This window comes from Sceloporus occidentalis, unplaced genomic scaffold (assembly GCF_023333645.1).
Source record: "Sceloporus occidentalis isolate IW3139 unplaced genomic scaffold, rSceOcc1.0.p SCAF_5, whole genome shotgun sequence".
NCBI lineage: Eukaryota > Metazoa > Chordata > Lepidosauria > Squamata > Phrynosomatidae > Sceloporus > Sceloporus occidentalis.
This window is the reverse complement of record NW_028316985.1, coordinates 94,262,322-94,285,517: the sequence shown is the minus strand read 5'-3', so window position 1 is coordinate 94,285,517 and position 23,196 is coordinate 94,262,322. Positions and strand designations below refer to the sequence as shown.

At 40.8% G+C, this 23,196-nt stretch overlaps 1 protein-coding gene across 1 annotated transcript in view; it reads left to right on the top strand.

The window, feature by feature from the left end:
* The first annotated feature begins 5,479 nt into the window (after positions 1-5,479).
* LOC149312508 (ADP-ribosyl cyclase/cyclic ADP-ribose hydrolase 1-like) overlaps positions 5,480-23,196 on the top strand; it is a 32,467-nt gene continuing 14,750 nt past the window's right edge. Inside the window, exon 1 of the mRNA XM_089526888.1 lies at positions 5,480-5,735. Coding sequence (XP_089383014.1) covers positions 5,494-5,735 — 242 coding nt within the window. The 5' untranslated portion in view covers positions 5,480-5,493. The remainder of the gene's footprint in view (positions 5,736-23,196) is intronic.

The following is a 23,196-nucleotide window of genomic DNA, read 5'->3' as shown; positions in this document are numbered from 1 at the left end:
TTTTAAACTTTACTCTGCACTGATGCATCTTTCTTCGAAACCCTCGCTCTTCGAGGGCACGGGATGCCTGGAGAAAATACCCCCGGTTCGGCTTGTTGGTGCTGGCCATCACCCTTCGAGCGGCTGCCTGTGGCATCAGGGAGTCCAGGAGGATCCCGACCTCCTCATCCGTCCAGTAGGCCATGCGGATCGGGACCCTCCTGCGTGGCTCTGCCATCTTGATCGCCGTCCTGGGGTCTTGCCCAGTTGCGCACGGGTATATATGGGCACCTGTGGCTCAGGGCCGTTAGGCCAAGGTGGTCCTAGGCCAATGATAGCTTTCAGAGGAGCAGTTTGAATCTCTCCCCCAATAGATGCCCTCTGGGTGCCCTATTGATACATTCAAATGGGCCATTAGGAAAGCTTGAATTTGAGGGGGATTGATACATTGTCAAAGGGGCAATTGGCAGTTGGAGCTGATGTATCTTTTTCACCCAGGAAAACAGGCGCCATCCAGGACCCTGCCCTTGGTCTCACAGATGTTGTGCAGAATGACATATGATGCCAGGATGGGCACCACGTTCTCCTCTGCCACCATTGTTCTTGGGCAGAGCGGGGGAAAAAAGTTTTAAAGGGGCCTGGGCGCTTTAAATGCGCACATAGGCTTTCTGCCGCCGCTGCTTAGAGGTGCAGCTGCGCAGCTGCGCATCCTCCAGCCGGCAAAAGAAAAAAAAAAGCCGCGGTTTGAGCCGCCCGTGCGGAAGCTGCCCCTTTCTTTGCGGCGTCCTCCGAGGCGGCGGTATGGAAGCTCCGGGTCCGAAACGGACCCAGGTGAGGCGTCTTCACTGCCCCCCGTGTGGAAGCCCCAACACCTGAAGCACGTCCCCGGGGCGGGCCGTCTGGAAGCTCCGCATTGAGCTAAATACACCTCCAAGACGTCTTCTCCTGCCCGTCTGTACCCCGCCCAAGACTTTTAACATATTTGGAGCATGCGATGCCAGATGTCCAAGTTGGGTTCAAAAGAGGAAGAGATAAAAGGGATCATATTGCAAACATATGTTGGATGATGGAGTGAATCAAAGAATTGCAAAAGAAAATCAGCCTGTGCTTTATCAGCCTGTGATTATATCAAAGCCTTTGACTGTGTAGATGATTCTCTTAAAGAAACTGGTGTACCACAATGATTGATTCTCCTGATGCATATCCTATACCTAGCATGGGAGACCACTGTCAATACAGAATATAGAGAAACAGGACAGCTTGCCATTAGCAAGTGAGTAAGGGAAGGTTGCATTTTATCATCCTATTTTTTAAATTCATATGCTAAACATATTGTATGGAAAGTTGGATTAGATAGAGAACAGAGGCATGAAAACTGGTGGAACATCAAGCTTTGCAGATGACACCATACAACTAGCAGAAAGCAGCAAAGACTTGGAATGACTACTGAAGACGGTCAAGGAAGAAAGTGCAAATTCAGGGTTTATTTATTTATTTTTACAGATGCAAAGTTCAATAATGGATAATTTACACTGTGTTTCTTTTCTGGCCATTATGATTATTTGTTTCATTTCATGACTATTACTGAAAATAATTTTGTTGAAGAGTAAAGGGATGTTAAAATGATTTGTGTTGCGTGTCAAATATACTAGGTATGCCACTGAATGTCTTCATCACTTTCTTTAAATTTATGTCAGTCATTTATGGTCGTAATTTTTGCTTTCTTAATGTTCAGATGTAACCCCACTTTTGCACTTTCCTCCTTAACTTTTATCAATAGTAATTCCAAGTCCTCCCAACTTTTTGCTAGTAATATGGTGTCCTCTGAATATCTTAAATACCTCCTTTAAATTTGTATGATATGTCCTCTGCATAAATGAAACAGATAGTGGTGAAATACAGCCTTGTCTGACCTCCTTGCCAACTGGAAAATAGGATGTTTCACCATATTCTGTCCTGAAATGGCCTCTTCTCCAGAGAATACATCCCATGTCTGAACAAATGTGGCTTTCCTCTTTTCTTCTTTTTAGTGATCTGTAGTTTTTCATGATCTACGCAGTAAAAGAACTTGCTGTAATCTATAAAATAAAGATTGATTTCCTTCTAAACTCCCTTAGTACATTCCATTAGGCAACACATATGTGCAAAATGATCTCTAGTGCCTCTTCTTTTTCTGAACCCAAAGTGGACAGCTAGCATTTCTCACTCCATGGTAAAAATGTTGAACATAAATCTTTAGCATGATTTTGCTTGCATGGAAAGCTAATGAAATCATCTGCTGGTTAATACAGTCCCTGGTATTTCTATAGCTTGAAATCACTCTGTTGGTAAATCATCTGTTCCTGTTGATTTATTTCTCCTAACCACTTTGAGTGAAGCACTAATTAAGCCCTTAAATGCTGAGAGCGATACCTATACAGGAGATTGCATTAATTAAAAAAATTGTTCTTATTTTATTAATGAACATTAATATTCCAAAAGAGCATACTGATTCAGTAAAATACAGTCAGCCTTACTTATCCACAGATTTTTTTCATCCAGGGATTCAAGCATCCACAGCTTGAAGATATTTTTAAAGCACAGTCAGCCCTCCGTTTTCACAGGGGATCCGTTCCAGACCCCCCTGCGAAAACGGAAACTCACACATATTCAAGGCCCATAGGTTTGAATGGGCATGCGTGCCCCATTTTAACCCCCTCCATTTGCTTATCATGAGTAAGTTAGGGTTGTGGATCTGAAGTCCATGCAAACAGAGGGGCAACTGTATAGAAAAGTTAAAAAGCAAACCTTGATGTTACCATTTTATATAAGGAATGCCATTTTACTATGCCATTGTATCTATGGGACTTGAGCATCTATAGATTTTGGTATCCAGAAGGAGTCCTGGAACCAAACCCCAGCGGATACCAAGGGTCCACTGTATGTTGTTTTATAAACATAATTTTAATAGTTTTCTTCTAATACCAACACAAACTACCAAACCAAACACAAGCATAATACACTAATTATGATTAATGCAAATACACCACTATATGTCAATAAAGAATATATTGGAAAGAAACCCCTCTCAAAGAGAAAATCAGTTTTCCAGCTCTGTGTAGGCACAGAAGAAAGAAAGAAGAAAAATAAGTTGTTTTTCATAGCGAAGATAAATGGTGATGATAACAAGTGCCCTGAGGAGCTTACAATGAAACATTTCCCAGAGAAGAGGCAACAGAGAGGGGCAAATGTAGGTGTGAGTAACAGGAGAACAACTTGTAGATGCAGCGTATTTGTAGACTTTATTTCAGTGCAGGACGTGGAATAAGTAATGCTGACCTTTTCATAGAAAAGGTGGTTTCTATTAGTATCATCATTTATTTTATTTATTCCTCAAATACTGGGATGTGAGCACTTCACAGCATGATTTAAAAACTGAATAAATGATGGCATTTAAGCACAGTTAAACATTTTAAATGATGCAAAAACAGCCATCAAGTCAGTAAGCACCATATAAAAACGTTTAAAGCATCTCAGAGAGAAAAGGGAAACGTACAGTAACATGACAGTCCGTTGTGGAGAGTGATTTGCTTGCTGGACTATGACTCTGGAGACCAGGGTTCGATTCCCCACTCATCCATGAAACCCGCTGGGTGACTTTGCACAAGTCACATTTCTCAACCTGAGGGAAAGGCTCTGCAAACCTCCTTTGAACAAAACCTGAATAAAACCCAGTTCAGAGCTAGTTCCTCAGTATGAGGAACTAGCTCTGGACAAAACCTGCCAAGAAAACCCAATGATAGGTTCACCATAAATCAGAAATGGCTTGAAGGCACATGACACACTAACATGTCAATAAAATGTTCCTTAGGTTAAGGGGAAGGCAATGGCAAACCCCTCTGAAGAAACCTGCCAAGGAAACCATACGATAGGTTCAGTTTAGGGTTGCCATAAGTCAAAAATGACTTGCAGGCACGCACACAACAACAATGCAGGCCCATGTTAAATGTTGATGGTTTCCTTAGAAAATCTCAGGGGTGGTTCATGCATTACTGGGCCATGCAGACTAACTTTTGCACCAAACTGCAACCTGGTTTAAAAGTGGGAAGTTCCCACTGGTCCCAGGATTTGCACACCTTGACTACAGCAGAAGTGAATTTGAATGACAACAAGGAGGCTCCATCTGGAAATGTGAATGTCAAGCGGGGTAAATTGCACCGGGGATCTTCCATCGGGGTAAAGGTAGTATGAGCCCAAAGGTAGTATGAACTTCTTGCCAGAGAGATTCAGTGCTGGCTTAGCAAATCCGACCCGGATGTATCCAGGGCAATGTCCAAGTGAGATTGGGGCCTACATTTTCAAAGGTATACCGAATATTTTTCAAGTTTATGCATACAGATTCAAGTACAAATATCATACATATAGAAAGCAGCTCTTTAAGGAATTGCCCTTGGCAATCTAGGTTTACTATAGCATAATAGGTGCAGTACCCCAATGCAGAGCTAGTTCCTCAGCATAAAGGGAGATCCAACCTGATATTGCCAAAGATATTACTAAAGCTGATTTTAAAAAGATAAATAATAATACATTTGTTTTATCTGTAAAAGTGCCCTAAGATACCCGATTGGCATGGCAGACTAACACAGCTATGCCCTTTGCCAAAGTTACCAAATATTATCTTGTTATCCATCTTGTTAATAACACTTCTTTAATAGGAAGGAAACTTTCCTCTGGTTATATAAACCAGCACATTTGTAACTTCAGCTTAAGTACAACTACTGTACAGGAATAAAAGGCTTATGAAAGAAAAGGCTTATGGACACACATATATTGATGTGTGTTTTCTAGTGGCAACCCTACAGTTAACCTATCACAGGGTTTTCCTGGCGAGATGTTCATAGCCGTTTACTTTTATCCACCTCTGAGGCTGAGAGAGTGTGTCTTGCCCAAGTTCCGCTTAATGAGTTTCCATGGCTGATTCAAACCCTCTCTCGAGCTCTAGTCCATCACTCAGGCCACTACACTCTTCTGGCCTGTGTGTGTATGTATTGTAAAAACAATATTTTTAAAGTCTCAGGGCATTATTTATGGCTCTCAAACAGCTTTTCAGTTTTACTTTACAAAATGATCCAGCTGCATTTTTTGCAAGGGTGGGATGTGAATACCTCCCTGTGAAGCTGATTGCAAAGACTGCCTTGAACACCAAAAAGGCAGTTTAGTCTGAAAAAAACAGGAATAACTGGTCATGGCAGCACCCCATAAATCTGCAAAGGCCATTGTCTTCCAGTGGGATTTTTGAATGAGTGTCATCCTGTCCTGCTTTGAGGAAGCCTTTTGTGTGTGTGTGTGTGCCTGGAGCCAATAGAAATGCTACTTGGGCCTCTCTGCTAGTTTGATTTCACTTGCCTGGGTGAAAGAAAGAAAAGGAGAGGGAGGAGGAAAGAGAACACTGTGACCTTAGGCTTTGGCTTTTCTGCCAGGGAGGAAGGCAAGGGAAGCAGCAGCTGTTCCTGCTTTTCAGAAACTTCAACTGAGATGCCTTTCCCACACAGCTCCTCCAGGACCCCAAGGCACAAGTTGATCCTGGCTGGGATCATGGTCCCTTTATTTATGCTGGTTGTGATTGTCTTGCTTGTGGTGCTCATCCCAGGAAGGAAAGAGGTCCCCAGCTCAGAAACACTGCTGGAGTGGAAAGGCAAGGGGACCACCAAACATCTGAGGGAGATCATCCTGGGAAGATGCTACAACTATCTTGCCACCATGAACTTTGAGCTCAGGTGAGTGCTATGAAGCCCCAAAGGAAGAGAAGAAGCACAGGAGAGGCTGGGAGGGAAGTGTAGGGGGACTTGAAGTGAGATGCAGCTATCTTTTAGTGGTAATAGAGACAGAATGCATCTGCCCTGTAGAAATAATTCAGTTTGACACCACTTGAACTGGCGTGGTGCCAAAACGGATTATTTCTGCAGTGCAGATGTATCCAGAGAGAAAAATATTAAGCCAATATCCTTCCTTCCGTTGGTCTTGCTTTTCAAGTCATTTGTAAAAATGTAGGCTGCCTTCTGGCTACATTACTGCAATACCTCCAGCAAGTAGGGTGGTCAACTTATTCCCCCTGAGAAGAGCTGCTATGTCATATTTATTGGCGCAACAGAAAGAAATCTAGCTTTCCCCAGCAATCAGTGATCGGAAAAGTCTAAATGGCAAATTCTTAGCTTGCTGTACCCCTGTTGAGTCACAAGAATTACCAAGCAAAACGCAGTGTTAAGAAGTGGAAGCAGGGATTGTAGATGAAAGGAAGGATAGACTATTGTCGGTGTTGGTGATGGAGACCAAATGGGAAAGGGATGCAATTTTTAAATACTGTAATACTAAGTGCCTGTAACAGAGGGTTCAAATGTTTGATGTGTAATAGCTTAGTTGTCCTTACAACAGTACTGTCATTGGCCTGTTACAGACTGCCAAAATAAAGCTGCTTGGGGTCTCTTTGGATGTATGCTGTTTAAATGATGCATGCATCCTAAGAATCCGGAAGCTGCACCAAAGCTGCACTCCAGTGCTTAGGAATGGAGTGTGGCTTTGGCGCGACCTCCGTACTCTTAGGACCCATGCATCATTTAAATAGCATACCTCCAAAGAGACCCCAAGCAGCTTTATTTTGGCAGTCTGTAACAGGCCATTGTTTTCTCCTCTTTGCATGTGGGGGAGCGGTATGATCCTGTGGACTGTGGCTTGCTCAGGGTCATCTACTGAGTCATGAATTTCAATTGGGAATTTTCTCTTCTTTGGTTTAGAACTGACAGCATATTCCTATGCATATTTACTCAAAAGTAAGTCCTAGTGAGTGCAGTTTGTCCCATTCTCAATTAAGTCCTCATAGGATTGCAGTCTCTTGAACCACAATGTCATGTTTGTATACTTAGAAATAAAGTCATGAGTAGAAATTTCGGATGGTAGCTTTAGACCCTTACATTGGATCTAGGAGAAAAGTGTTGAAAATCCCAAATAAATGTTTTAAAATGTGGCTGATTCTGGCTAGGTTAGGCAATTGATATGGAAGACTGATAATTTTTGCTTGTAGGCATGATGTAAAAATTGACAACATAAACATTTATAGGTACTTAGTCTTATCAGTGTATTGCAAAAGTATTCATAGAACCTTATCACTTGTAATGCTAAACATGCCTCTGAGGGATAGCTGGATATGCAGTAGACAAGTCAAGCAAGAAATGTTTGACATTTGCTCTGTAAAGTCTTGCCTAGAAAAACATGCACCCACCTTACCATCTGCACTCTTTCTCAGGATTAATGTTGCAGCCACTTTGGATTTGGCACATGCATAATCTTTCACATCTAGAAAAGTGGTTTTGGGAAACTATGGGCTGAACAGAGAGGCCAAAATAAAGCTGGTTTGGGTGACTTTGGAGGTATGCTGTTTAAATGACACACACATCTTAAGAGGCCAGAAGCTGTGCCAAAGCTACGCTGTAGTCCTTAGGACTGGAGCATGGCTTTGGCATGGCTTCCGACCTCTTAGGACGCATGCATCTTTTAAACAGCATACCTCCAAAGTGACCAGAAGCAGCTTTATTTTGGTCTCACTGTTTGGGCCCTATCTACTTTTTTTTCCATGCACACTGGACACTTACCAACCCTCAGTTTTGAAGCAGTTGGATTTTTTCAGACTTCAGGAAGCTCACCAATATGGGGGGGGGGGGGGCAGATTCATGGATTTTCTGCCATTAATATAGTAATATTTTTCTTTTTCCTATAGAACTGGAATTCAGTATCTTGCATGGATCTATTTAGCCTCTATCTAGCCATCTTGACTGTATTCTGTAGTCAATCAAATACCCCATGAGCACCGGGTCCCATCTCATTGTGGAAGTTAAGCAGGGTCAGCCCTGGCTAATACTTGGATGGGAGACTGCCAACCAATGCCAGGTGGTGTAGATCTTATTTCAGAAGAAGGAACTGGCAAAACCACCTCCGAGTATTCTTTGCCTAAGAAAACCATATGAAATTCATGTGGTTACAATAAGTCAACATGCAAAGATAGCACACAGCCATCTCTTGTGTATTTGCTCTCTGCCTCTGGTACATGAAAATTAGCTAATTGTTCAGAGGCAGGGATTTTAGAACCTCTAAACCTGATGACAATATGTGGGGCCTAGTTTGTTTGTGCATATTAAAAATATTACAAGGTTTGTTGTCAGATGCCTTCAAGTTGACTTCAACTTGTAGCAAACCCATGAATGAGACACCTCCAAGCCTCCCTGTCCTCAGGTCATGCAGGATCAGGGCTGTGGCCTCCTTGACTGAGTCTGTCAATATGGTGTGCAGTCTACCTCTCTTTCTACTACCTTTCACCATTTCTAGTATTATTTTCTTTTCTAGTGAGTCTTGCCTTCTCATGATGTGTTGAGAATATCAGCCTCAGTCATCTTACCTTCCAGGGAGAGTTAAGATTTGATCTGTTCTAAGAGCCATTTGTTTGTCTTTTTGGCCACCCATGTATCCTTAGCATTCTTGACCAGCACCACATCTCAGATGAATTAATTTTCTTTCTGTTGGTTTTCTTCATTGTTCAGCTTTCACATCCATACATGGTGATGGGAAATACGATGGTTTGGACGATCCTAACTTTGGTGTTCAGTGTCATATCTTTGCACTTCAAGTTCATGTCTAGTTCTTTCATAGCTGCCCATCCCAGTCCTAGTCTTCTTCTGATTTGACTGCAGTCCCTCTCCTGATCAGTGTTTGAGCCAAGGAAATAGTAAATTATTTCAATTTCCTTGTTGTCTAGATCAAATTTCTGTTACTTCTCTGTGGTCTTTATTTTGTAAACCATTACAAGGTTTAGGCTTTACAAAATACTGTACTTTAAGGAGTCCAAAGATTTAGAATTGCATGTTGTGCGAAAAACTGAAATAAATGATACTCTGGCCTGTTACAGACTGCCAAAATAAAGCTGCTTCGGGTCTCTTTGGAGGTATGCTATTTAAATGATGCATGGGTCCTAAGAGTCCGGAGGTCGCGCCAAAGCCACACTCCATTCCTAAGCACTGGAGTGCAGCTTTGGTGCAGCTTCCGGATTCTTAGGATGCATGCATCATTTAAACAGCACACCTCCAAAGAGACCTGAAGCAGCTTTATTTTGGCAGTCTGTAACAGGCCTCTATTTAGTAGGAGATACTTTATTCCTGACACTTGTTCTCAAAATCCTACTGCTGCATCATCTTTTGAATTTGATTCTCCTGAAGTTTCACTAGTTTACTTTCCACATAAGATGTTTCTGTAGCCATGAGCAGATGATTTCTGTAGCTACTATTTGGGCAATCTGACAGCCATCAATGACCACACAAATGATAAACAGGTTTACAGAACTCAAAGGAGGATCTCATCCTCCCTAAAACTTCCAATCTACCATAAAATCGTGCAACATTTGCCTCTAATATTCAAATATTTGATTTTTCACACTCAGTCCAATGACATACTTATTCTTGAGATGGGGCAAGTTTCAAGTCTCTGGATGGAATAATTAGATAGAGAAGCTTTGACAGTTAATGTTAAATGGCTTCTGGAAGCAGAAAATTGTGTTATGATCAGAATTAATCTTATCTTTCTCTCTGAGTGCCAAATTGAGAGTTTCCTGGTACTGATTACATCAGTGACTCCATTAGAAACTCTCTTCATGCTCCCTCCACTGAAGGTAGTAAAAAGGTTTGTCTTTCATTTTAAAAAAGCACCGATAGTCTGTGATAGTTTCACCAATCTATTGAAGCCATTGCTATCTGATAACAACTTCACATAGCATAGTAGAAAAGAGGTATCAGTAGGCTTGTATTCCCAGTCCAGCTTTTTGATTAAATTATTTCTCTGATGATGCATCTTCCCACTCATGCAGAATGGAACTGACCATTTGCAAGCATGTTATCATACCTAAAGTGTTTACCATCACAGTGATTGATAATGCATTGATGCAAGGAAACCCTCAGGAAATTTGGAGTCACTTTTCAAGAGTGTTGTAAGAAGACCTACCTTTTTTCCTACCATGGCAGATGCCTCATGTGTTGCAAAACTTGCAGATTTACTCAGTAGTACATCTGTAAGGTTTCTGCAGATAATTATACTGGAAACCCACCAAGGACCACACCTGGCTGCTGCCATTCTACCAAATGTTGATGCATGATAAAGAAAAATACTCAGAAATATTTGGGAAATGCATGCCTAATTTGAAAGAAAAATCATAGTGCCAGGAGGAGGCACCCAGGAGTGTGATTCTGTTTTAAAACAAGGTACAAACTCCTTATGTGCCTTATTTTTAAAAGAGTTATTGAATATTTTGCCAGCAACATGACAAGAAATTTGGCAGCAGTGCGGGGTACAAGTGATTCAGTACAAGTGATACAAGCGTGGTTTTAAAGAAGCTAACTTATTTTTCCTTTGTTTTGGTCTAGGAGGATATACATACATACATATATTAAAATGTAATTTGTTCCATAGTGGCATTCCAAGTGTTAGTAATTACTGTGTGAGCATGTGATAGACTGTAAGTAGAACATAGGGATTTGCTTTGTTTAATCATGAATACCAAATCTTTCTCCCACTGTGTCTTAAAAGATTTTCTTCACCATACTTGCATTTCTTACAACTGGATGATGTTATTGTGGTGCAATCTCTTTCCATGAATGGAAGATAAAATCAGATATGGGATTAGATACTGCAACTGATTCTCAAAATCAAGCTAGAAAGGGTGCATTGCGGGGTAGGAAGATGTCAATTTCTTCCCCCGTTCATCTCCCATCAGGAAGAATAGTCATGCAAAAAAATGTGGAATTAATGTTGGTCCATTACCATAAAAATGATAAGAGAGCGTAATCAACTCATTTTTTTGGAGTTAAAGAAGGTTGAGTACTAAGGATAAGGAACTGAACATAAATACTGTTCACAGTGAAGACTCCTGTGACAGCCTTCTCCATGTCTCCTCCCAGACCGTGTAACTCATTTCCATGGAAGATCATGTCGGCCCCCTTGCTGCTTTCCTTTCACCAACAGCTGAAGATATTTTTGTTTAGGCAAGTGCTTGCTGGGTGAATTTTACTTATGTAGTGTGGTGTGCTGTTTTAATGGTTTAATGGTTTTTATTTTAAAATTGGTTTTAACAAAGCTGTTTGTAACTTATGTTTTAATATTAGTATTATTTAATTATATTTTTACTTCGGCAATTAATATTTTAGTTTTACCTTTTTAAATTATCGTAAGCCACCCTGAATCCCATTTTGGGATAAATAAATCCCATAAATAAATAAATAAGTATACTACTGCTCACACCAAAAGCAGTCTAGCCTTTCACCAGCATTCCAACTAGATAGTCTCCAAATCTCTGCACCTAGACCCAGAAAGTTACCTTGGGAAACTGAAAGGCAGGGGAAAGCGATGGTCCGCAGAAATGAAACACACAAAAAGCCTTCCCCAAAGCAAACTGTACTTCCCTAAATCCTGGTCACAAGGGTGCTTGTTTGTTCTTGACTTGTTGTGACACCTGTAATTCAACACCACACACAAATAATGGGCCAAGAAACCAAATGTTATTGCTGTACTGAGAGGTTAATTGCATGTATCATGCAGGATGACAGAGAGAAAGGGGTATGAGACTCTTGTTGACTCAGGGGAATTGCATGCTGGTTTTTAATGTGTATTTTAGGCCATTTGAAATACAGTGGGCCCTTGCTTTATGCAGGGGATCAGTTCCGGACACACACACACACACACACCCGGCATAAAGCAAAAAACGTGTAAGCTTGAGCCCCATTATATCCAATGAGGCTTATGCTTGTTGTGCTTCGTGCGTACCATTCGCGAGCCCCATTGAATATAATGGGGCTCGTGCTTGCCGTACGGCAATGTGCACATGCAGGGCACGTGCCCATTTCCCATGCAACTTCAGTGTATGCTGAAAGCCGCCTATAAGAAACCTATGTATGGCGCGAGCTCACTGTATAATCAGGTGGCCAAGCATTTCACATTATTTCAAGTTTCTGGGGAGGAGGTCACTTCACATACAGAGGAGGTAGACCATTGTAGGAATGTCACACACAGAGGTAGGGAGGCCAGGGATTGTTCTGGTATTGTTTGTGGGCATGACAAGATGGCTTGGGAGGTGTGTTGTCTCTCTGAAACAAAAATCAATGATGTGACAATGAGGCTCTTTACAGATCATAAAGCTGAACAATCTATAAAAAGAACTTGTGTAGCAAGGTTTTTAAATGAGTAAAGTATGACTCAAGAAGTCCCCAGTTTAAATCTTGTCTCTATAATAAGAACATTGTCCGTCAGGCAAAAACTGAAGGCAGGGAAGAGGGAGGTGTGATGTGGCTGCACAGGAGTGGGCAAGATCTTTATAACTATGCCAACCTTTGCTTCTTTAGGTTACTGGCATAAGAAGGATTTGTTCCTCTGTATCACTAGTGTTAGGGTTAGGTGTCCTCAGCCGAAGCATCTGTTCACTGCCTGGAACTGTAGTATGGAGATACTCTTAATATTCACCTACTTTAAAGATTGCTCTAAGAATTACAGGAAGAATTCAAACAAGGGGAAGTGTTTTTGAAGAATTGAATGCGTGCAAATAATTTCATTACATATTTAATAGAAATAATTAATAAATTTCCCCTACCTATTGAGACTTCTTAAATCCAGCGGGAAAACTTCCCAGTTTACTTATGTAAATAAGAACACAAAAGTACTATTCTCTCTGAAGATCTTGAAAGCCTGAGCTTTCAACACATCCGTATAATGAGGCATGCTTTTGTTCTATTTTTAAATTATTAACTTACTCAATACCCCCAAATTTTAACCTTCATTTATTTTCTCTTGAGGCGTAGTATTGGTACTTGCAGTCACCAGCAAGTGATCAGAAGAAACACCACAAAGCCCTAGGCATCTGTCTCAGTCCTTTTTCTGTTTTGCTTTACTATACTTGATTTTAAAGGGAAGGTCAATACCTCCTACTCCTGAATGATTCAAAAGCAGGGTTTGTAAAGAGAAAAAGACTCCTTTGTTCTAGTTTCTGATTTTAGTGCAAAAATTAAACATATTTGAAGTCATAAAACTCTTGCCCAAGCTTCCTTTTTTCCTCCTCCGTCTTGTTTGTCTTTATATGACATTTCATAATTTAATCTGAAGTATTTCTAGACCCTACAATTGACCTAGAAGTGGAGAAAAATCCTGTTGAGTCATTCACTTCCAGAGCTAAATGAATATGCCATTGTTTCCATTATTGTTTGTGCTTAAATTCAGTAATGTTACCAGAGGGCTTGCCATTGCTGAACTCTGAGGCTGAGAGAGTGTGATTTGCCCAAGGTCACCCAGTGGGTTTCCATGGCTGAACCAGGATTTGAACTCTGATCTCCAGAATTATAATCCATCATTCAAACCACTGCACCTTGCTGGCTCACTTAAGAATACTATGGAGCACCTAAAAGACTAAGGCTGGACTCTTTGAAAAAGGCTAATATTTGAAGCAATGGAAGGCAGCAGGAAAACAGGAAGACCACATTACAGATAAATGGATTTTGGCTCTGAGTTTGGAAAACCTGAGCAGACTGTTGACGACAAAGACTCTTGGAGGTCTCTTATTCATATGGCTGCCATAAATTGAAGTCCACTTGACAGGAAAGGGGATGGCATGAAGAAAATAACATCATGCAAAATGCTATGTTTGAATGGACTGTAACAATCTCATAGAATCATGTAGCTTTTGAAATAGCAAGGTTTAATGAAATACCATCTTGATTGCTGGAAAGATGATAAAGAGGACTTTCTGTTGACTCTAGACACTTCTTGTGTAATGCTGGGAATAATAAATCATTGATACATAAGCTGTTTGTTGTGAGGCTACTGAAAAATTGATCAACTGATTTTGACATCTCTTCCAGGCTGCTCTGAAGAGTTGCTACTTTCAATATGAATGGAAGGATGTAAAATCAAAATTAGGCAGAAGGTTATGATTTTTTTTTAAATGTGGTAAATTATATATTGTGTATGGGCAATACAATCTTAGTACAAAGTGTCCATTCTGACTTTCAGTTTGAATACCCACACCCATTTTTAAAGCGGAGAAGGAGGAAATACAAAATATGAAACCTCCCTGGGCATTAAATATATTGCAATGAAACATGTTATGCATTTTTCTTCTTGGCCTTCATTTGAAGCCTGATACAAATGAACAATATATTCTTCACATACAGATGAACAATATATAGATATGAAAAACAAAAAGGAGTCTAAACAACAATTACTGTATTATAACTCTGGGTTAGGGTTGCCATATCCCGCCCTCCTGCGGGACAATCCCGGTTTGGGCGGTGCCATCCCGGTCCCGGTCCGGTTTGGCGCCCAAACTGGGACGGCCCCGCCCACCGCGGCCACCTCCGCCGCCGCGGCGGCTCCAAGGCCTTTCTGAGGCCTGGGGCGAGGCCGGGGCGATCGCCGCCGGCCTCCTCCCCTCCTTCCTGGTCCCCGCGGGGGCCAAGAAGGAGGCGAGGCCGGGGCGATTGCCGCCGGCCTCTTCCCCTCCTTCCTGGTCCCTGCGGGGGCCAAGAAGGAGGCGAAGCCCCGGCCATCGCCGCCGGCCTCCCCCCTCCTTCCTGGTCCCTGAGGGTCCCAGGAACGAGGCGAGGCCCCGATCCTGGCCTCCGATCGTGGCGGGGCCCAGGCGGGGAGGGAAAGCCTCCTTAAGTGGAGGCTTTCCCTTGCCGCTTGGCCTCCGCTCCCCGCTGCGATCGCGGTAAAATGTAGGACAGAATTTTCAAATGTAGGACACACTTTTTGTGTGTCCTACATTTGAAAATTTTGTCCTACATTTTTCCCGGTTTCGAGGTCCGGCACTATGGCAACCCTACTCTGGGTGGATTAGAATAGTATCGGGCAAGAAAGGTACATATCCAGAACTACCTTTCAACTGATGCTCAAAAGCTGAGAGAAGCACCTTTCCTCTCAATGGCAACTTCTAAATTCAGTGTCTGCTCCCCCCCCCCCAACAAACAAGGAAATGTCTTATTTTCTTAAACAATAATGCAATCACTTCTTAATACAATCATAGTTTTTTGCAAGAACAATAAATGTATTTTCAGTAGACAGTAATAGCTGTTCAAGTTAGTACAGCTTTAAGCATCACGTAAAATAAGCCTTCAGTGAGCTTATCTAACAAGCTAAATTAAGGAGGTTAAATGTCAAAGTGATATATATTCAGAACCACACACTTCTGCAGATACATGATATTGTGGATATGAATATATCCATGAAATTTTTCTTCAGTCCCCAAATTTGTAAAATTTCAGACAATCTTTTAGAAATAAAGTATCCAAAGAAAGGGCAGGCAAAGATAAGGGATTCTAATGACAGCAAATTTAAGACTTTTGGGTGGGAACAGTTTCCCATCTCACTCTCTGCATTGCTACAAATGTGGGGACTGAGGGAAAATGAATGGAGGGAAAGAATTCTTATCTGGAAGAAGAAAAGGGCTTGATTTCCTCTCCCCCCACCATTGCAATACTCCAGGCTATAGCCAAGAGCCCATTACAAAACAAAATTTTTAAGGGCTGGTCTAGAACCTGCCAAGAATTTAAGTGAACGAGGCAAGATTGTGGCACCAGGAACAGTAACACCCTCATCAGGAAGCCTAAGTTCCACTGAAGTCAGATATAGACTTTTATTTAGGTGATGTACTGTGATAATGTAATTTAATGGCAGGTACAGTGGTACCCCGGGATACGAATTACCCGGGGTACGAAATTTTCGGGATACGAATAAATCCCATAGGGATTTATTGCTTCGGCTTACGAAGGTTTTTTCGGGTTACGAAAAAACCCCGGCGCTGTTTCAAATGGAGCCGCGGCAGAGCCGCGGCTTTTTTTCTATTAGCGCCTATGGCAATTCGGGTTACGAAGGTTTTCGGGTTACGAAATTAACCGCGGAACGAATTAATTTCGTAACCCGGGGGACCACTGTACTGTCCATTAAAATCACGCACTTAAAAAGCAAACCTCTGATTTACAAAGGACTGATATTTAGGAACTTGGTCTCCATGTGTGAGTGTGTTCCTGTTTGTTTTTCTTCAGTGAGCATTTTGGCGAAGGGGTAATTCAGATGGTTAAAATAATCCAGGATGAAATCAGGGTGAATTTCCATTGTTCACACATATCCTAAATGCACCCAATTCAGTTTGGGTACCCCACTTAATCCGGGATAATTGATACTGGGTTTTCCCAGAGTTGGCAACGATCTGTATCATTGGTAATGTGAATAGCCAACATGAATAGACCCAAATAGACCTAGGATAAAGCTCTGCATGCCTTGAACGTGTTCCAAATGCATTCACGTTGTTGACTCCATCTTTATTTGAATACTTGCATGTGTGAGCAACCAAACTCACAGAGATGCGCATCAGTGCAGTTCCATAGTGTGAATAACAAACCTGGAATGCATGAGTGAGATTATTCACATGGTCATGCTAAAAAAACAACAATGTCTGAATGACCCCAAAGTCCACTCTGCTTCATGGTGAGAGAATTGATCAGTGGTTTATTTGTAATTGGAAAGCATCTCACTGAGAATGTATTTTTTTTTACAAAAGGCAAGGGAGTCACAGCATCTATTTACAGCAGCAGTCTGCACAGAAGTAATAGCAAAATAAAACAAAATCCAAAATCTGCAGAAGACTTTGTTGGCCAGCCAACATGTCCAAAACAAATAATGCAAGCTGACTACCATTCTAGTAAGAGTTCCCATCTCTGCAATCTTTCATAAATAATAATAATAATAATTATTCATTCCTTCTGGTGCAGCATAGTGGATCTTGCACAGGATCACCAAAGAATTTGCCTCTGACAGTCATTCAAGGTTATAGTGCAGTGGTTCCCAACCTGTGGGTCGGGACCCCTTTGGGGGTCGAATGACCCTTTCATGGGGGTCGCCTAAGACCATTGGAAAACATCTATTTAGTTACAGTTATGAAGTAGCAATGAAAATAATTTCACGGTTGGGGGTCACCACAACATAAGGAACTGTATTAAAGGGTCGCGGCATTAGAAAGGTTGGGAACCACTGTTATAGTGGGACAAAGTTTCAAATTGCAGGACCCTTTGAAATTGTTATTATTCAGAATCTCATTTTGGTTAGCAGTAATTACATGAATTTGCATACAGTATGGAGCATGTTCTGAAGTATTCAGGATTTAACTTTGTGTGCTCTCTCAGGAATCATGTACTTCCGATGTCATTGTCATTACCTCACATGTCACATTTCTGTGTCAATACTTCATTTTAAAACAAATCTTTGCAAGTAAATTTGCCAACTCTTTGAATTTAGTTGCGTTAGAAGCATTCTGGGTATGAAACAGATGAATTTGTGTCTGGGGCTTTGTATGCAGTTGTAAACTAAAGGCAAACAAAGCTTACAAAGAGCCTTTGAAAAGCCACCTTTCCAAAGCCACTGAAATTGGCAAGAAGTTTTAGAAACAAGTTAGAAAGCTTGAAAGAATACCCTTTTTCTGAATTCAAAGAACACCCAGACTTCCAGTGCATTTATAAAAAGGGAAAAAATCAAAAGCTTGGAAATATTTTCAAACTGTTTAAAATAACCATTTATTTTCCATTCACAGTGCAAATTACAGCTTATCTTTGTTGACAAATGTTCCTTCTTCTCTTAGACTGCAAATATGTTTTTGTCCCCTCAGAATAAACAACTGCCCTACCTCTGCAGCTTGGGGTTTTTAAAGTTGAGACAGACAACTTCTGAGAGAATGAGCAACATTTTCTATGCTGAGCAACTGTTTGGAAGCCGCACATTTGAGGCGACCAAACCAAAAAACAAGGAGTGGAGAATAAGGAAAGGCAGTACTTTCCATTCCTTGCTTTCCTTTGCTATCTTTATTAATTTTTCATTATTGCTGTTATTATTTAATCTCCCATAGTCTTATCTTCTATTTTATTTCATTGTGGTTGTTGGTCTTTTTACAGTTTCTTTATTATTAAATTTTTGAATAATTCTGTATATTTCTTTATTTTCCATCCTTGCTCTATCTTCCCCATTCACCAGTGCAGGATTTCTGTTTTTCCCTAGTATGCTATTACATTTTTGATTACATTTGTTTATATCTTTTATCTCTTTTTTATTTATCTATTCTACAAGTTGTACAGTGTCAAATAAATAATCCAAAGGAATCTGGTAGCACCTTTGAAACTATCTCAGAAGAAGAAATTTCTAACAAAAGCTTTCACAGCTAACATGGCTATCTTTTTGAATACTACCACAATGTTAAACAAAATTTGCTGCATGCGGTTTTGTAGCAGAAAATAGTGTTTGCCACTCAGGAAATCCAAGTATATTTAGCATGACATGACTTTAAGTTGGATTTCATCTTTATAGAATCATAGAGTTGGAAGAGGCTGCAAGGGCCATCCAGTCCAACCCCATTCTGCCATGCAGGAACTCTCAATCAATGCATCCCCATTGACAAATGGCCATCCAGCCTCTGTTTAAAGACCTCCAAGGAGGGAGACTCCACTACACTCCAAGGAAGTTTATTCTACTGTCCAACAGCCCATACTGTCAGGAAGTTCCTCCTAATGTTGAGGTGGAATCTCTTTTCCTGCAGCTTGGATCCATTGTTCCATGTTCTAGTCTCTGGAGCAGTAGAAAACCAGCTTGCTCCCTCCTCAACATGACATCCCTTCAAATATTTAAACAGGGCTATCATATCACCTCTTAACCTTCTCTTCTCCAGGCTAAACATCCCCAGCTCTCTAAGGCATTCCTCATAGGGCATGGTCACCATTTTAGTCGCCCTCCTTTGGACACGCTCCAGTTTCTCAATGTCCTTTTTGAATTGTGGTGCACAGAACTGGACACAATATTCCAGGTGGGGTCTCACCAAATCAGAATAGAGTGGCACTATTACTTCCCTTGATCTAGACACTTTACTTTTATTGGTGCAGCCTAAAATTGCATTGCACTGTTGACTCCTGTTCAACTTGTGGTCTACTTGGACTCCCAGATCCCTTTCACATGTAGTCTCATTCAGCCAGGTGTCCCCCAACCTATATCTGTGCATTTCATTTTCTCACCTTAAGTGCAGTACCTTACATATCTACATGGTTCCCTTCATCTACCAAGCTGGTAATTTTATCAAAGAAAGAGATAAGATTTGTCTGGCTTGACTTGTTTCTCTGAAACCCATGTTGACTTTTTGTGATTATGGAAGTAATTTCTGGCAACGTTTAGAGCTGCTAATATTCATAGGAGACAAAAATGTGGATGAACATTTTTTATGGTGTATTTTTTCATGGAAACTTTTCCACATTCTTATCTGTCTATACATACATGCATTTAACCATAGTGGTCTGGGCTGTTGTACCCCAATCATTTGTGTCAGATAATCTTCTTTTATGAAGTCCTTGCTATTCTTCTAAGGAAACAAGCATTGGCAAACCTGGATGCTCCAGTGAATAGACTTAACAACTGAAAGCACTGCTAAGCTTCTTCTAATTTGTAACGTATCTTGCTTCTCAATCAGTAAGTACAGATAGTCAAGACAAAATGTGGTAAGTTGTCTGTGCCCATATACTCACATTCATCCTTTAGTGAAATATGGCACGTTACAGACCGTCCTCAAGTGGCCGTTCTCCCACCGCCGCCATTAGCTGCGGCGGGAAGCCCCAGCGGCCAGACCGCGAGGCTTCTGGCCGCAGTGAAAAAGGAGCGCTGAAATGGCGCTCCTTTTTGGCCCCTGGAAGTGGCGCCGCGAAGCGAGAGGCGCGCACTCGTGGTGTCACTTCCGGCGCGCCATGTCTGGACGCTGTGCGTCCAAGGCGTAAAAATGACAGCACCCATGTGGATGGGCGCTGCCATGTAGGACGCGCTCTGCGCGTGTTGGGAACAGGACCGGTTAGGAAGGGGCAACCCTTCCTAACCCTAGCACGCCCCTTCCTAACCCTAGTACACGCAGAGTGTGTACTATATGGCGGTCTGTAATCCGCCTATATTTAACTAATTGTACTGAAATAGATGTTTCCCAACTTGAAATGAAACTGATAAGTGGTACAGAGAGTGACTGAGTACCTCAACCAAAGAAAGTTAAATGGCTGATATATCAAAGTTTTCGTCAAGTAAGTTTTCTAATGAACAAAAACAACAGTGTTCTTTCAGGTACAGTCATTTTTTAATATAATATAAGGGAAGCAGATGCTATTCTCTTTACATTATTGCAAATATTACAATAAAATGATTTCCACATAAGGCTTAGAATATAAATGGGATGTGTAAAATCAGGAAAAGAGCATCCACATAAATATTAGCAATAATGTCATGACACTAAGAGCTGTTTGACAGTGGAACACACTCCTTTGGAGAGTGGTGGAGTGTCCTTCTTTGGAGGTTTTTAAACAGATGTTGGATGACAGTCTCTCAGGGGTACTTTGATTGTGTATTCCTGCATGGCAGAAGTTGGACTGGATGGCCCTTGTGGTCTCTTCCAACTCTATGATTCTATGATTCTGTGAAATCAAATAACAATATTTAGAACTACTTTTTCCACTTTTTCCTGGAAAACCCATTTCACTGATAGTAAATTTATCTCACACCATTGATCTATAGCATTGATTTGCAAGTAAAATGATGTCTCTGCTAACTGTGGCCAAGATTCTACGCATTTTTAGTGTACATATAAGCCAGTGCTCAAGTCATGCCCAAGGTTCCATGACTTTGTGCAAAAGCTTTGTGTAATTCAGGACAGAATACAGAGAAACGGAATAGTTTCCAATTGGCAAGGAGGCCATGGAAGGCTGCATTTTATCACCCCATCTGTTTAATTTATAAGATGAAGGTATCATTAGATTCAAAGGAAGGAGGCGTAAAAATCAGAGGAAGGAACATCAGCAATTCGTAGATGACACCATGCTATTAGGAGAAAATAGAGACACCATGCTATTGGGAGCAAAGACTTGGAATAATTATTGAAGAAAGTCCAGGAAGACAGTGCAAAGACAGGTTTACACTGAACATTAAGAAAATAAAAATAATGACCATGGATGATTTACATAATTGTAAAATAGACAATGAAGACATTGAAATGGTCAGAAGGAATTTAGCAAAGAGAGTGAGACTAGGGAAGGGGAGATCAACAGACAGAGGAGAAGAGCAAGAGGAACCCAAAGAGATAGAAAAAGAGAACAAAGGGGACACTTGGAATCAAGAGGAATCAGTAGTCCTGATGTAGATTATAGCCCCCAAAAGTGTTTCATATCCAGGAAACCACAATTTCTTTAAAATTAAAAACAGACATTTTAAATCACCTCTTAGTCTTCAAAAGCAAAAAGCAGTAGAAACTGGGGAATGCACATGCCCAGGTGGCACATTCTGCCATATGTCTCAACCAGGTTTTTCCTCTCTGTGTGCAATTCTGAAACTGAATTGCCATCCCTTAGGCGGAATCTGCAATGCAGAAATAATGCAGTTTGATAGCACTTTAATTGCTGTGGCTCAGTGCTATGGAATTCTGGGATTCTTAGTTTGTTGTGGCACCAGACCTCTGACAGAGCAGGCTAAATAGCTCACAAAACTGCAAATCCATAGCATTGAGCCATGGCAGTTAAAGTAGTGTCAAACTGCATTATTTCTGCAGTGCAGACCAGCCTAAGAGATGACTAATAAACAAAGTACTGTAACTGGATCCATGAACTTGCAGAAGTCCTGTCTCTTTAGTGTGAAAATATGAACTGTCTGTGAGGACACTGGGAGAAAAAGTATGACACATAACAGAAGGAGTGGTTAAATGTGATTATCTGTGCAACAATTAACACAAGAAGACTTAACTGAATGAGCAGCCATGAGCCATTCATCACAGAAGAGGCTGAAGGCCAGCTGGATCAAGTAACTTCACCAGAGAGGGATCTAAATAGATCTCCTGAGACAAGAAATTCATACCCTAGTTCCCTAAGTAGTGCAATGAAGGAGATCTTTTCATAGGTTTCTCCAAGCTATAACAAACCATGGTTTTCAAATTGAAAATGATATAACACATTCTTCTCTTCATTGCACACATCCTGTTTGATTGTTGCTTTTATGATAACGAGAGAGCCCACCTTTTACAACCATTTTTGGTTAGATTGACCTATTGGGATCCTACTGTCAAACTGTCCTATTTCCTTTCCGGTGAGAATTTACATCTAGTGCGCTGTGTAGCAAAATCTATTGTAAAAGCTGCTCGACTGAGAGATCAGTTTATAATAATTAATTTAATTAATAATAATAATAATTAATAATTTGTTTTATTTATATACCGCTATTCCAAAGATCATAGCGGTGAACAGCAAGTAAGCTAATTAGCAAGTAAGCTAATTTTGCCCCCAACAGTCTGGGTACTCATTTTAGCGACCTCGGAAGGATGCAAGCCTGAGTCGAGCTTGGGCCCTTTGCTTATCATGCAAAATGGGGTTCCATGCCACGGGGATGAGTTCATTTAAACATTTCCAACTATCCCTTCCCTCCTCCCCACTGCTTTACATTGTTGTAGACTGTAGTTTGTTTTACGTAATTTGTTTTTACTTAACTTTTACTTGTATTTGTTTTAACCTTTTAGTTAATTTTATATGAGATTTTAGGCATAATCAGTTTTTTATCCTTGTTATGTATTTGGACATTCTAACATTTAGATTTTGTGTTAGCTTACAGTTGTAAACCGCTTAGACACTGTTAGTTCAGTATGAAGCGGTATATAAATGAAGTTGTTCTAGTCTGGAGCAGTAGAAAACAAGCTTGCTCCCTCCTCAACATGACATCCCTTCAAATATTTAAACAGGGCTATCATATCATTTTGTTCTTGGTCTTCTATTGATACGGTCAGCTGACTGATCAATAAAATTTGTTGTTGACATTCTTCTGTTATCCATGTAACACCCAGAAGTTCAGTTTTAACTTAAGTTTTTGAGAAACACCTTTTGGGTTTCTTTTTCCCCCACATGGTGGCAGTATTTCATTTTACACTAAGTTATGATACAGAGAAAATAATTCAAGCTCTAAACAGATTTGGAAATCTGCAGATATTTAGTATTGCAGAACATGAGACATTGAAAAATAATTCATTCCTAGAACTCATAGAGTGAGTCATTTGGATCTACAGGAGTAATTCTCTTGCCCTCCTTCCGGATAGGATCAGAACCCATATTATTAAATGGCAGTGAT